This window comes from Microcaecilia unicolor, chromosome 5, assembly GCF_901765095.1.
Source record: "Microcaecilia unicolor chromosome 5, aMicUni1.1, whole genome shotgun sequence".
NCBI classification, from domain to species: Eukaryota; Metazoa; Chordata; class Amphibia; order Gymnophiona; family Siphonopidae; genus Microcaecilia; species Microcaecilia unicolor.
Window position 1 is genome coordinate 346504716 of NC_044035.1, and position 14938 is coordinate 346519653.

The window sequence follows — 14938 nt, forward strand, 5'->3', positions numbered from 1 at the left end:
GATGACTCCTAGTCATTGACTTTTAACGTGGAACCTTGCATCACATAGCTAAAGTTCGGGTTCCTCTTTCCCATATGCATCACTTTGCACTTGTTCACATTAAACATCATCTGCCATTTGGATGCCCAGTCTCGTAAGGTTGTCTTGCAATTTTTCACAATCCTCTTGTGATTTAACAACTTTGAATAACTTTGTTTCGTTGGCAAACTTAATTACCTCACTAGTTACTCCCATCTTTAGATCATTTATAAATATTTTAAAAAGCAGCGGTCCCAGCACAGACCCCTGGGGAACCCCACTATCTACCCTTCTCCATTGAGAATACTGACCATTTAACCCTAGTCTCTGTTTTCTAACTTTTAACCAGTTTTTAATCCACAATAGGACACTACCTCCTATTCCATGACTTTCCAATTTCCTCTGGAGTCTTTCATGAGGTGCCTTGTAAAAATCCAGATACACAATATCGACTGTCTCACCTTTATCCACATGTTTTTTCACCCCTTCAAAGAAATGTAGTAGATTGGTGAGGCAAGATTTCCCTTCACTAAATCTATGTTGGCTTTGTCTCATTTATCCATGCTTTTGAATATTCTCTGTAATTTTGTTCTTTATAATAGTCTCTACCATTTTGCCCGGCACCGACGTCAAGCTCATTGGTCTGTAATTTCACCTCTGGAACCCTTTTTAAAAATCGGTGTTACATTGGCCACCTTCCGGTACCATGCTTGACTTTAAAGATAAATGACATATTATTAACAATAGTTCTGCAAGTTCATTTTTCAGTTCTATCAATACTCTGTGTGCAAACGGTATTTCGCCCTCCTTCTAGGGACCGAGAATGCCATCTCTTAAACCTGGGGTCTTACAGCTTCAAGAGCAAAAAGAAAACGCACCCAAGGATTAGTATTTTGTTCCATTCAAAGTTATCGGCAGGGTAATAGTATTTCCCAAAGCGATCAGAATAGAAAGAGAGAGAACATGGAGGATGAGCCCAAACAGAGCATCATGGCTTAGAAATCGAATTACCAAGAAACTGGTCCTCTTTCGTTCGCATCGCCAATGATGCATCAAAGTATTGCATATGGTCCAAGTCAATCATCATGTTTTAAACGTAAGCATGCCTACATTTTTTTTTTCTGTCGATAAGCAGGATTGAGTCGGGAACACAGGTGGGTGACGTCGTCCGACGCTGCCAGGACAGAGCTGGTCTCCCAGAGCTCAGAACGTAGCGCGCAGTGGTCTCCTCACCTCATCGGTTATGTTCTTCTGCTCTGCTGAATGGACGTGTGACAGAGCTCACCCAACAAAATGAATTCTTTTATTGCTGTCCCTAATTTTATATAGTAGATCGTCAGCGTTCTTCAGATATTTATTTTCATTTCTTTTTGAGAATGTTGACTCTTAATTGTGCCCTTACTGTGCTGAAAAGCTCCATTTAGAGGACCTACACTGCTCTGCTTCAGCCCCAATCAAAATCTGGAAAGCCACAAGTTCTGTATAGTCACGTCACTAGCCCGTCATTCGGACCATCTTAGTGACTTTTTTTTTTTTTTTTTTTTAATTTAAAGGAGATCTTTATTGAAAGCCAAAAACCAAAATATAAGAATAAGTATATAAACCAGTAAAGAAAAACACATGTTTTACAGCACTTCCCAAAGTAACCATCCTCTACAGAGTCCCTTATCGATGGAGTCCTCCATTTCCTTTTACATTTTATAAACCCATTAAACCTGCCCCCCCCCCCCCCACACACACACCTTCCAACAGGAAACCACTTAATCCAAAGATCAGCCCCACCAAAATCCTCCCCCTCATACATCACGCCATTTATACAGAGAAAAATAAACACGGAAATAAATAACTTCCTAACCTATATTTGCACCTTTTAAAGTGTCCCCAGCCTTTTTCCCATTTCACCAACGCATTTCTTCGCATTGTCAATTTTTCTATTTGATACGAGTAGCTCAACTTATCTCTCCACTTATGTAAAGGGGGGATTCCCACTGTCTTCCAGCTGAAACCAGTGTCCGTTTTGCCACACTTAAGCAATGGCGTACTAATTTAACTTTGCTTGTTTTAATCCTCATGAGTCTCTATTAGAAAAATGTAGCTTCCAGTTTGGGTTTGGTGCAGTGAGGACGGAAATCTGAAAGCTCCGGACCTTCCCCCCCCCCCCCCCCCCCCTTTGCATAGATCATACACATCTCGTGGGTCTTCTAGGGAGGCTTCGGGGGGGAGGGGGGGATTTCCCGACTCTGTGGGGCGTTGGGTCTGATGGATGTTTGGAGAACGCTTCACCCCACAGAGCGAGATTATACACATTTTTCCAGAGCACCTGCCACGCTATCCTGTGTAGACTATATCTTTATAATAAGAAACCTATTTCCCAGAGTGGAGACGGTAGATATTAGACATATCAAAAATTTCAATCATGCTTGGGTAGTATTAACCCGTGGTTTTTCGGTGGGTCTTGTATGTCTACCCCAGTGACAGTTCCCTACTAGCTTGTATCGGGATGCAAAATTCTTGGATTATATAATGGACAAATGGCAATGCTATGAGCAATGTAAACAGGTTCATGTAGGCGGTTCTGCATTCTATTGGGAGGCAGGAAAGGCTGTTTTGAGGGGTGAAATTTTGGCGTAATGTAGCTATTGTAAAAACGTTCAGAATCCAGAATTGTTATGATTAGAGGATTGGGTCACTTTTTTGCGGCAACAATATGGTAAACATCGAACTTTGCACTATAAAACCTTGTTATTGGAGGCCCAGCAGGTGCTTATTTCGTTGATTCATCAATCAGCTTTGAAGTCTTTTGCTTTCTATCAATATTGTCTTTATAAATAAAAATGGCCACCTGTTGGCTAGTCTGGTGCGGAGGTCCTGGGGTCCCACTAAAATTTTGACATTACGTGATAACAGTGGAAAGTTGTATAATTCGGATGAGGGTGTCCAAAACATTTGTCAGTTCTTTTTCTCTGATTTGTACGGTCTGACATAGGCCTCTTTGGAAAGTGAGGTTTGTATGTCCAGCTTGGATCTGCCACAAGTTGACAGGCATGGTATGGATAGGTTGAATGCTCCCATACAAGTAGAGGAAGTAGAGTGGGCCATCTGGCAGAGTCTGTTGAACAAAGCCTCTGGTCCGGATGGGTTCCGCAACAAATTTTACAAACTGTTAAAAAGATACATTTGCCCCTATCCTCACTACTGTGTTTAATGTAATTATTACTAAAGGAGAGTTGCCGGATTTCCTCCAGTGGGCTCAAATTGTCGTTTTGATAAAACCCGGATGTCACCCAGAGTGACCTGGACCTTTTCCTATATCCCTATAAAAGTTTGAGGCCAAGTTGTGGGCTAGTCACTTGGTTCCAGTATTGCTATCCTTAGTGGCCGGAACTCAGGTGGGGCTCGTGAGTGAACGAGTGTTTTTGAAGAATCTTCGGAAAATAATAGCGGCTTTGGAGTGGGAAGGCACTGGGCAGACCCCTTCATTGCTCATCAGTTTTGACATAGAAAAAGCATTTGATAGGGTGGTGTGGGGGTTCCGCCATGGAATGCTTTCAGCTTATGGGATACAGGGTTTTTATGTGCATGCGATTAGGCACTTTATACTCACTCTCAAGCTAGAATTTGGGTTAATAGGGGCCTCTTCAACCAATTTGATGTTCAGCATGGTAGAAGACAGGGATGACCATTGTCCCTATTGTTATTTGTGCTCACCCTTGATCCTCTCATTCGTGAGATACAAACTAACCCGAGATCCTGGGAATGCAAATAGGGACGAGTCAAATTAAGATTGTGGCTTTTGCGGATGATCTCTTAGTTTTTCTTACAAACCCTCATCAGTCATTGCCCTCTTTTGTTGGATAGTATTCATGAAAACAGGGATTTTGCAGGTTTCCATTTAAATTTAGATAAATCAGAGGCTTTGGCAGGGAGGCCTTGAGGAGGAGTTGAGGAGCTTTGTTTTTGCTTCGGTGGGCATGAGGCTCTTTTAGATATTGAGGGTGCAGTTATCAATGGACCCTCTCTCAAATTTATCGATTAAACATCGATAAATGTTTACAAGATACACGAACACAGTTGGAGCTTTGGGCTCATTTGCTGCTGATGGGACGCATCTACCGTGTTTCCCCGAAAATAAGACACTGTCTTATATTAATTTTTGCCCCCAAAAATGCGCTAGCTCTTGTTTTTAGGGGCTGTCTTATTTTTCAGGGAAACATCGGGGTTGGCACGCCCGCCCTCCGTCGCTCCCGGAACTAACCTTAAACGCCTCCTTTCACCTTCACAGCAAGCAGCAGCAGGGCAGGCCACTCCTTCCTTCCATGTCCTGTCCTCGCCTGACGTAACGTCCGCAAGGGCAGGGCATGGAAGGAAGGAAGGAGAAGTCTGCCCTGCTGCTGCGAAGGTGAAAGGAGGCATTTAAGGTTAGTTCCGGGAGCGACGGAGGGTGGGTGGAGGGGGGGCCCGGCGACCTCGGGTGGGGGGGGGCCTTGTCCGGCTCTCGGCGGCCCTGCTTTCAAACAAAAATTTGCTAGGTCTTACTTTCGGGGGAGGCCTTATATCTACCAATTCAGGAACACCTCTACTAGGTCTTATTTTGGGGGTAGGTCTTACTTTCGGGGAAACAGGGTAGTTATATCATATAGTCGTTTTCCCATGTTGGTTATATGTTCTTCAGACCCTTCCTCTATGGTTACCGCTCAAAGACATTAAAGCTCTGCAACGCCTAGTGAGTACCTGTGGTTGGTCTGGTAGGAAACCCAAGCTGCGCTGGATTTATTTAATTGGTCACTGGTGGCGCGGTGATTTGGGTATCCCTGATATCAAATCAGGCTTGTCTATTAAATCATCTGCATGATTGGTTTCTGAATACAGATATGTATATGGATGTTAGCTTTGAGACAGCGTATTTTAGTCCGTAGCATCCATCGCTCTTCTGCATGCACAGTTTTCTAAGCTTCCCCCACGGCTTAAGTATAGTCTTTTGCTTAATCCGCTTTGGCACTTGTGGAGGGACATACTTTCCGTGTGGGGGCAAGATCCCTGCAGTACGATGATGTTACCATCGATAGGGAACATGAGTTTTCGACCTGGTTTGGATCATGTCATTTTTCAGTGCTGGTGGTTGCAAGGCTTGGGACGCGTCAAACACTTATTAAGCGAAGATGGGTCGTTATTATCTTTTGCAGCCTTGCAGCAGAGATTTTTCCCTACCGCAAGCGGATTGTTTTGCTTATTTGCAATTTGCTAGTTACTTTCGGTCTTAACTGACTGGGAGCATGATTTTTTCTTTTGGTGTTCGTTTGAGAGAGTTCCTTGAAGGTGATGCGTTAGGTCGAGTTTCCATCTCTTGGTTTCACAACTTGTTGATCCAACGGCAAACTGCCCCTACCTATGTAGCTGTACAGGATGCTTGGCTTAGGGAGGTGCATGTTGACAAGTGTTTTCGCAAATTCCAGAATTGGTTCATCAGGCCGAATTACGGGAATGTCATTATAGAGTACTGCATCTGCTTGCTTTTCTCAGTATTGTGCCTTTCGCATAGGAGGCGTGGACACCCCTTGCTGCGTAAAATGTAGGGAACAGGATAGCACCTTTTTCCATGGTACCTGGGCCTGTAGGAAAATTAGGGACTTCTGGATAGCCCTTCATACCTGTCTGCAACATTTGTTGCGGCACACTCTAGTTTTATCATTGGAGGGTATTTTGTTTCTTACAATCTCTTTTTTAGGGGGAGGGGGGGGCTCTCGGTTTAGAAGTGAACATAAATTAATAGGTAAAGCATACATTGTGGGTGAGAAATGTCCCGCTAACGTTTTGGTATTGGAGGAACAAATTCCATGCTTTGATGATTTGGGAATCTTATGGGGCTAGTACACATCCAAAGCACCAGAAGGCCTTTTTGGGACCCCTCTCTAGCTTTTTGATTTCACCTACTGCGCGTAGCCAAGTTCTTAATTAAATCTGAGGCAGGATTGGAATGCCTGCATAGCCCTAGGGGATGGGAGGAAGGGGGTTTAGAGTTGTGGGGGTTTGGAGGGGTGCTGGGGGTGGGTGGGTGGGTAAGTAGGCCTCTCTTGGCTCAGGTCATGAGTCAAGGCCTCTAGCAGTTTTGCATTTTTCACTCTGGTTAGATGTTTTGTGGCCTTCAAGTGGGGTGGGATGTGTGTATTGGGGACTTAAAATATATATATATATATATATATATATATATATATATATATATATATATATATATATATATATACACTTTCCAAAAAGCTGTGTCCTTAGGGCGGGTTCATTAAATATGCCCTGGTGTTCCTCTGCCACTCCACTGCTGCCAGCAAGTTGACAGGGCCGGGGGGAACCAATGGTAGATCCTATCAGATACCATTGATACATATTCTCTTGTACATTGGCTGCTATCACAATTTTTGCCAGCTCTGGCTCCATAGCTTCCCATTCTGACTCCCATTTTTGACTGTCTTGCAATCCAGGTGTATAAGATCTTGCAGATAACTATATAGAACGCAGCAACTAGGTATCTAGTGAATCCTAAATCCTCACATATTTCTTCCAAAATGGGACTTCCCCTTCCAGGTGTGGTTTAACGGGCTTCTCTTCAGAAAATGGGACAACCTGTAAGTTTGCATATTAATTTTCTTTAGGGATCTAGTAGTCACTTACCAAGGTATCGAATGGCACTACTTCAAAATCATATATAATTTGCCCCCACCTTGCCAATCCTTGGGACTCCCAATGTTTAAAGACACTAGAAGTCATCCCTAGCCCAAACAGGATTAAACCGAATGGGCGTATGTTGAGGGAACTGAAAATGTGCTTATACCATCCCAGATTTTTAATGTATGTGCAGTTGTTGGGCACACCTCAGCTCGCATGGAACGACGTCTTTTTGAAAGCCACATAAGGGAACTTAATGGGATCGGACTCCGCAACATCTGCTCCAAGTTAATCCAAAGTTTATACAGCTTATAGTGGAGTCCACGTACAGTTCGGATAGTCCTTTGAATTGTCTTGTGCTCTTGAGGGTGGTGTTTTGTAGATGCGGCCATCAGAACTGGACCCAGTTTTCAAGTTTGAGGGTCTCACCAGAGGACTGTAGGGAGGTAAAATTACTTGTGTCTTTCTCCTAGTGATGCCTGTCTCTATGCATCCAAGTACACTACAAAAAACAAAACAAAACAACAAAAGTGGAGAAACTAGATCCGCTACAAGGGTAATGATAAAAAAACACCCAGAAGTAGCTTTGGGGTCCTTAATCTTAAGGACTTTTCAGTCTTTCTCCTGTTTGCTTTCTTCTATTTCTTCAATTCCAAAAAGAAGTTTGGCCCTTTGGATTGTCACGGACCTACCGTTACTCCTGGATCGTGGTCCCGGCTGAACTTGATGCTCCTAGCAGCTGAACACTCTCTCTGCTCCAGGTACTGGCTCATGTCCCAGCATAGGTGCAGGATTCTCAGCGGAAGCCATGGAGGTGGGCGCAGCAGAATGACATTGCATTCCAGGAAGTACTTAGACACTTCTCGGATCTGACGTCGTTGCCTCTGTGTCTCGAAGCTCCTGGTTGTGTCTGGGTCTTGTAGACACTCGTGGATCTTTTAGATATTCCTGAGTTCTTTGCTGGCTGTGCCTAGTGCTACTGTGTGAACAGGCTCCTGAGACGCTATCCTGCTCCTGAGTGAGTGGGTTCCCAAGATGCTGTCCTGCTCCTGAGTGAGTGGGTTGCAGTGATGCTTTCCAGCTATTGTGTGAGTGGGTTCTTGAGACGCTTGCCAGCTGTCTGTGCGAGTGGGTTCCAGAGATGCTTGCCAGCTGTCTGTACGAGTGGGTTCCAGAGACGCTTGCCAGCTGTCTGTGTGAGTGGGTTCCAGAGACGCTATCCTGCTAATTTGTGATTGGATTCCAGTGATGCTTTCCCGATACTGTGTGAGCGGGTTCTTGAGATACTTTCTAATTATGTTTTGAGTGAGTTCCTGTTACGCTTCCTTGCTCCTGTGTGAGCGGGTCCCTGAGGTTCTGTCTATGTTTGGAGGGTGTCTTCCCTTTAGCCACCCGGTTTGCTGCTGCTCCGGAGGTTCTATAGTACTCCTATTCCTGTCCAGTCTCACCCTTGTTTCTGGGAGATAGCTCAGTTTGTCAATGCTTCTCCACCTGGTGCTCTGACTGCCGTAGTGGGTTCTCCGACTGTGGCCCAAGGGCTCACTACTCTGATCATAACATGGATTTCTACATCCCAATGTCAGAGTTTGCCTTGTTTAAATTACAGCTTGGTTGCCAGACCTTTATCCATTTTAAAGTCCTCCTTCATCTAGCCTAGTCCTCTGTACTGTTGCACGCTTTTTCTGACCCATTCCCAGTGCCCGAGACCAACCACGGACCCTTGTGGCACTTCACAGATCACCAGCGTGAGCCTCGTTTACTGCCTCTCAGATTTTTTTTCCAGCTCCCAGCCCAGCCACTTGGCCATGCCTTTAGGCTTTACTGAAATCCAAATAGACCACATCTACTGCAATACCTTCCCTCCAATCTGCTACTCGAGTCCCTTCTTGAAATTGAACGCATTTACATAACTACATAAGTAATGCCATACTGGGAAAAGACCAAAGGTCCATCGAGCCCAGCATCCTGTCCCCGACAGCGGCCAATCCAGGTCAAGGGCACCTGGCAAGCTACCCAAACGTACAAACATTTGTACCTGAATGTACACTGATTTGATAGTTTTCATGCTTGGTATATAAGGAAATGAACACATATATAAATAAGATTTTCCCCCTTGTGAAATCAAGTTGCCTAGGATGTGGTAATGCATTACCTTTCCCGTCACTGATGTTGAACTAGCAGGGTCTTTAGTTTTCTGCTTCCTCTCTGCTCCTACCGTCATGTACCCCCTTCTCCAGTCTCTTCGACCTTCACCTGTTTCAAATCGTACATCGAACAGAGCTGTGAGGGGTACAATCGGTGGTGCCCCTTTTAGTTCTGGGATGTTTTCTCTCCTGGTCCTCTGGAGCTCTCAAATCCCGCTTTTATATGACCCCCTCCCCTTACCAAAGAGAAGGAAAGGTTGGACGGGCCCCTGCCCGGGATTACTCTGGGATGTTTCGTGCCTGTTCTGCATGTTCTTAATTGCGGTGATTGTGCCGTAAGTGGACAGTTGTTTCATTCTCCTCCTGCAGATGGCTTCCATGAACCAGCGTCGCGTTGATTTCTACTTGGCAGCCCTTTCGGATTCATTGATCGCCGTGGGCGGAAGGAATGAGAATGGAGCACTTTCCTCCGTGGAAGCTTACAGCCCTCAGAAAGACTCTTGGTCCTACATCGCAGGACTGCCGAGGTAATCTGACTGTGCCTTAGACATTGCTAAAGCACCAGTACTTTTGTTTTGCAGGTCCAACAGTGAGCAATATGGATTTTCTTCTGTTTAAGGGTAACAGTGAATTAAAAGGGTTCTTGTATTTCCTTGTTCATGTAGGACGCTTAGAGTTCTTTTATACGTTATCCCCCGGATTCAATATATGGTGGCCAAAATTGGGAGCCGATATTTTTGAGCGCTGATCCAAGATGTACACCCAACTCAATTAGCTAACGAGCCAATTAGTGACAATAATTGGATGCTAATTGGCACGAATTGTCACCAACTTGAATTTGCGCATACATCTTGCTACGTGTTATTCTATAACAACGTGTGCCCAAATCTCAAAGCGCGCAACCCAAAAGGGGGCGTAGCCACGGGAGGTACATGGGCAGGTCAGGGGCATTCCTAAAATGTATGCGCTAGGAATTACACCTGGTTTCAACAGGCATTGGTCCTGGCGCTTAAATTTGGCCACTGAAATTGTCACTTAGTGCTATTCTGTGATGAGCACTCATCTTTGAGTGTCCATTGTAGAAGAGCATCGAGTAACAATTTTTTTTAGACACCTTTTATTAAAATCTAGGCCTATATGGTTGACGTACTCACAGTATTTCCAAATCTGTCTTCAGGACCTTACAGCCAGTCAGGTTTCAGAATATCAACAATGAATATGCATGAGAGAAATTTGTATGCATGAAACCCAAGCTGGCTGCCCAGGGTCTGTGGACAGATTTGGGAAACACCGTGTGAAATGAACGCCTGGTCTCTCCTTTCAACATGTGAACTCCCACATCTCGGATTTATAATCTTGGTTGTTGACGAACCACTTGGGAATCAAAACACTTTCGAAAACTCAAGAAAACCCCCTTATTGTAAGTGAACGATATAAAAATACGTTCTCTTAGGCTTCCAAGGCTGCAGTTGTGATAATTGTGGCTGTCCGGGTTGTGCCACGTCTGGGTAAGTGAAACTGATGTTTCAGCCATCGTACTGTGGCTTTCATCAGGGTGGTGTGAAGTCTGCAATGTTGTCTTTATAGAATGGGTCCTCAAATCTGATTGGCTGGGATTTGAGTTGGATGATTTCATTGGAGCCTTCCAGAGTTCAACTGTATCAACGAATCAAAACTGCTCCAATGAACCCGACCACCTCAGATCCCAGCCAATCAGATTTGAGGACCCTAAAGACAACCTTGCAGACCTCACACCACCCTGAAGAAAGTCACAGCACGATGGTTGCAATGTCGGTTTCACTTACCCGGACGCGGCACAATGTGGACAACCACAACGATCTCAACATAAAAATATTTCTTGGATATTTATGGTTAATAACAAATAGCCCAAGGCGTCGGCTAGATGTAGAAACAAAAGTGCTAAGTAGAGAAAACAAGATTGCAAAAGAGACTAGATATGTGCTGCAGTGGCGTAGCTACGTAGGGCCTGGGCCCCTGTAGATTTGGCCCTGGACCCCCCTGCCGATGACCCACTCGACCCCCCCCCCCCCCCCCCACCGTTGCCTGCCTTTGCTGCCGGGGGATCCCAACCCCCGCCAGTCGAGATCCTCTTCTTTCTGCAAAAGGCTTCCTTCTGTTTCTGGCATCCTGCATGTACAACGTGCAGGACGTCAGAAACAGAAGGAAGCCTTTTGCGGCAAGAAGAGGACCTCGGCTGGGGGGGGTTGGGGTCCCCCACCGGCAAAGGTAGGCAACGGCGGGTTGGCGGCGGGAGGGGGGATCCAGAGGGTTGTCGTCGGGGGGGGGGCAAAGTTGGTAGTGGCGGTGGGGTCAGCAATGGCAGGAGGGGGGGGGGGGCGGTGGCGCCGGGGGGGGGGGGGCTAAAATGTGCACCCTCACCTCGGGCTCTGGACCCCCCTCCCGCCGAAGTCTGGCTACGCCCCTGATGTGCTGTAAGTGGGGTGGGGAGATTCCTGTAACCTTTCCAGGTAATTTGTGAAGCACTAACTGCTCTTTTTTGGAATTGGTATACTGGTGTGTCAATTAACCCTGGGACAGTGGTGGTGGTGGTGGGGGGGGGGGGGGGGGGTGGAGATTTTCAAAAGGATTCAGCAGCCTAATCTCAGCATTTGGGCAGCTAGATCAGCTTCTCTGAAAATCTTTAGTTGTGCTTAATTTCACGCCAAAGAACCAAGTTAGTGGGTCAACCTGTCTATAGGATTTTCTCAGTTACTATTTCTTTTTTTCCCTGGGGTTTTTTTTTCCCCCCTTAGGTAGAGATTAAAGTTCTCATATTTAGTCAACTGTGTTTTTGACCTGAGACACAATATCAGGTTCTCCATGATGTGGTCTACATTGATTAATCTGTTTTCCTTGTACTGTATTGAGTTTTTGATTTAATGTGGGGGGGCGGGGTTCTCGTTCTGTTGAGAAATTTAATAAATAATAGAATTAAACCAAACAAAAAAAAAAGAGAAAAATCTTTTGTTGCTGATTGGCTAAATCAAGCAGCTCGTTTTAACATCTCAAATTCTGAGCAGTCCAAAGCGTGGGAATAAGACTGGAAAAGATAATTAGCTACCTTGTTTTTTCCCTTGTGCAAGGGAAAGCTGGTTTTACATCTAGCTAGCATAAAATTGAACCTTCTTCCATTGCAGGCTGTCTTAACCATAAACTGCAGAATGAGTACTGGCCCCATGGAAAGCTTTTTTTTTTGGCTTGACGGGCATTCAGTTGAATGAAAACCTGAAAATCTATCTCTGCCGGACCTAGGACACTAAACCTTCACTTGAAACAATTTAGGGGGGGGGGGGGGGGGAGAGAGATGCCTCTATTTTTAACACTTCCTTTTCTAGTTCAATAATTGCAGTTAATCCCCCCCCCCCCACCCCGTTAACTAAGCCATGCAGCAATGCAGCCACAATCCATTCAAAGTGTTGGCATTAGTGCAGGGCAGCCACTGGCGCGGCTTAGTAAACGGGGGGGGGGGGGGGGGGGGGGGGGGGATAAGGCTTACTGCAAAACTCAGTGCACGTGCATCCTAAGTCTGGCCACCAGGTGTCACCATTGTGTGATGGTTTTGCGGCAAGCCCAGAAAGTAACTCTGGATCTCTACCTCTGTGTATGGTCACATCCACCTTGCAGTGGTCTTCTTTTCACTATGCGCCCGTGCAGAGGCATTGTAACCACCATGAACTATATTGTACTGCACTGTGTACCTTGATAATTCCATAGGAATAGTATTTTTCTGCAGGGTTAGAAAATCCCAGGTGCCTAAAATGTGGGGTCTGGACCTCATCAAATGAGAGGCCAGTAGGGCAAAGCCTGGAGGACAGAATCATCACAGCTGCCGCCAGCGGGGTTAATTAAGAGACTGGAGGCTGAAAGAAGGTGGGAGTAAGGGCTGGGAGGGGGGACACGAGATAAAGCAATGATAAAACTGAAGCCCAAGAAGAAAACGTGTAAACAAAATAGCCTTAAAGAAAAAGCTGATTAAAAAATAAAATTTTCTGACCTCTAAAAAATTTTTGACTGTCTCCTTAAGTTTTCTAAACACTTTTCCACCCCTGTTTTCTATTTATGATTTGTATTTTGATGGCTCTCGCCCCTTGTCAAGGAGCAATTCAAAACCCTTGCTCTGTTTGTGTATCCTGATCCTAGGTTCACTTACGGCCATGCTGGTACAGTCTACAAAGAGTTAATTTACATTTCTGGTGGACACGATTATCAGATCGGGCCCTACCGGAAGAACCTGCTCTGCTACAACCGCTGCACGGACATCTGGGAAGAGGCCAGGCCCATGATCACAGCCCGAGGCTGGCACAGTATGTGTAGCTTAGAGGACAGCATTTATTCCATTGGGGGCAGCGATGACAATATCGAGTCCATGGAACGCTTTGACATCTTGGAAGTGGAGTCTTACAGCCCTCAGTGCAACCAGTGGACCCGAGTCGCTCCCTTATTCCAGGCAGCCAGCGAGTCGGGGGTTGCCGTGTGGGAAGGCTGTATCTACGTCCTGGGAGGCTACAGCTGGGAGGACACTGTTTTTTCCAAAACTGTGCAGGTGTACGATAAGGAGAAGAAAAATTGGACCAAAGGGGTCGACCTCCCGAAAGCCATTGCCGGGGTGTCTGTGTGTGTCTGTGTTCTGAGAGCCAGACCTGATGAGAAAATCAAAAAAGCCAAGACAAAGAGGCCCCTGGACCAGGGAAGATGACTAACAAGGAATACGAGGGACGTCTCTGTTCCTGTTTTCTTTTAAATCTGTACAATTGGGCAGGTTCTCGAAATTTCAGTTTATTTAAGCTGGATGTTTGATGATACTTGTGTGAATTGACTGCACTGTTTTTTTTTCATAAGACACACAGCTGCAAGGGAAAATAGCCTGTTAGTCTCCCTGCAAAGGAGGGATGGGTGGTGGGAAGACCATGGGGCTTGCATTTGGGGTGGAATCCTGCACTTGTCTCTTCCACTGATCCTCCATGCGAAGTCGTTCAATCCCTATGCTTTAGTTAAGGGAGGCATGGTGTATGTAGGCCATCTGCCTTAACTGGACAAAGGAAAGGTGCCAGTTCCTAAGCTCCACATCTCTACGGATGTGTGTTATTGCTTGACAGATGCCACCTGTATTTTTTCATGGAATTTTTTGAGGAACTTTTTTCCCAGCAATTTTTGCAGCCATTGCACTGTGAAAAACGAAAATTGCTAAATGTTTAAATTACCTTTTTTTTTTTTTTTTTTTGTAATGATTTTGTAGGTAATCAGATACTTGCTCCAGTGTTTATTTTTGGTTATGGGTGTTTTGGTTATGCTCTGGGAAACAGAAATTCACACTGATAGAGCCCAGCTTGAATGAATCGGCCTCCTGCTTAGGAAGCCGTGTATTCTACCCTCACTGTATCCCTCCCTCTGGGAAAGCCTCGTCTTCACTAGTGAAAGTATTCTCCCATCTTTCCCCCCCCCCTTGAAAAGCCAGCGCAGCGCGCATTGTGAAAACCAGGGCGGTAGGCCATTTTCTAGAGGCAGTATATGCACTGCTTAAGAACGCGGCATTGTACCTTCAGAGGTACTTCGAGTCTGACGTGCAAAGTTCCCAAGAGCCAACTGTGCTGGAGACTCGAGCAGAAATGCAAAAAGCGCTGCGACAAAAACTATTGAAGAGGCCCCTTACGATAATGAACATGTGGATACCTCTTCGGAAAACAAGATTCTGTTCAATGAATGGATTTTGAAGTACATTGTGGGGGGGGGGGGGGGGGGGTCTCGCAGCCTTGCTTGGGAGACCCAGTCTAAAACACGTGAAGAGCGATTCTATAAGTGCTCACAGTTACGTATCTCTTTCTGCGCATATATGCAGCAAAGTAGCAGTTACGAGCGTAAGCATTATTCTCTATGATGCACAAATGTAAGAGGGATGTACATGTAGGGGGGGGGGCACATGGGTGTGTCGCACAGTTACACATGTAACTTATAGAATAGTATGTTACACGTGCTCTTGCCATATCTGGATCCACTTGTAGCATGGCCATCATATTGTTTAAGCAGGATTACGGGAACCAGCCCAGTTGACATCCACATCCCGAAGCAGACCTAGGATCAGCTTTGAAGCAACTAAGTTT

The 14938-nt window shown here is 45.5% G+C and overlaps 1 protein-coding gene across 1 annotated transcript in view; it reads left to right on the top strand.

Moving 5' to 3' along the window:
• Positions 1–14561, top strand: part of KLHL36 (kelch like family member 36) — a 38873-nt gene extending 24312 nt beyond the window's left edge. Inside the window, exons 5-6 of the mRNA XM_030204531.1 lie at positions 9189–9346; positions 12981–14561. Coding sequence (XP_030060391.1) covers positions 9189–9346; positions 12981–13536 — 714 coding nt within the window. The 3' untranslated portion in view covers positions 13537–14561. The remainder of the gene's footprint in view (positions 1–9188; positions 9347–12980) is intronic.
• Positions 14562–14938: the final 377 nt, after the last annotated feature.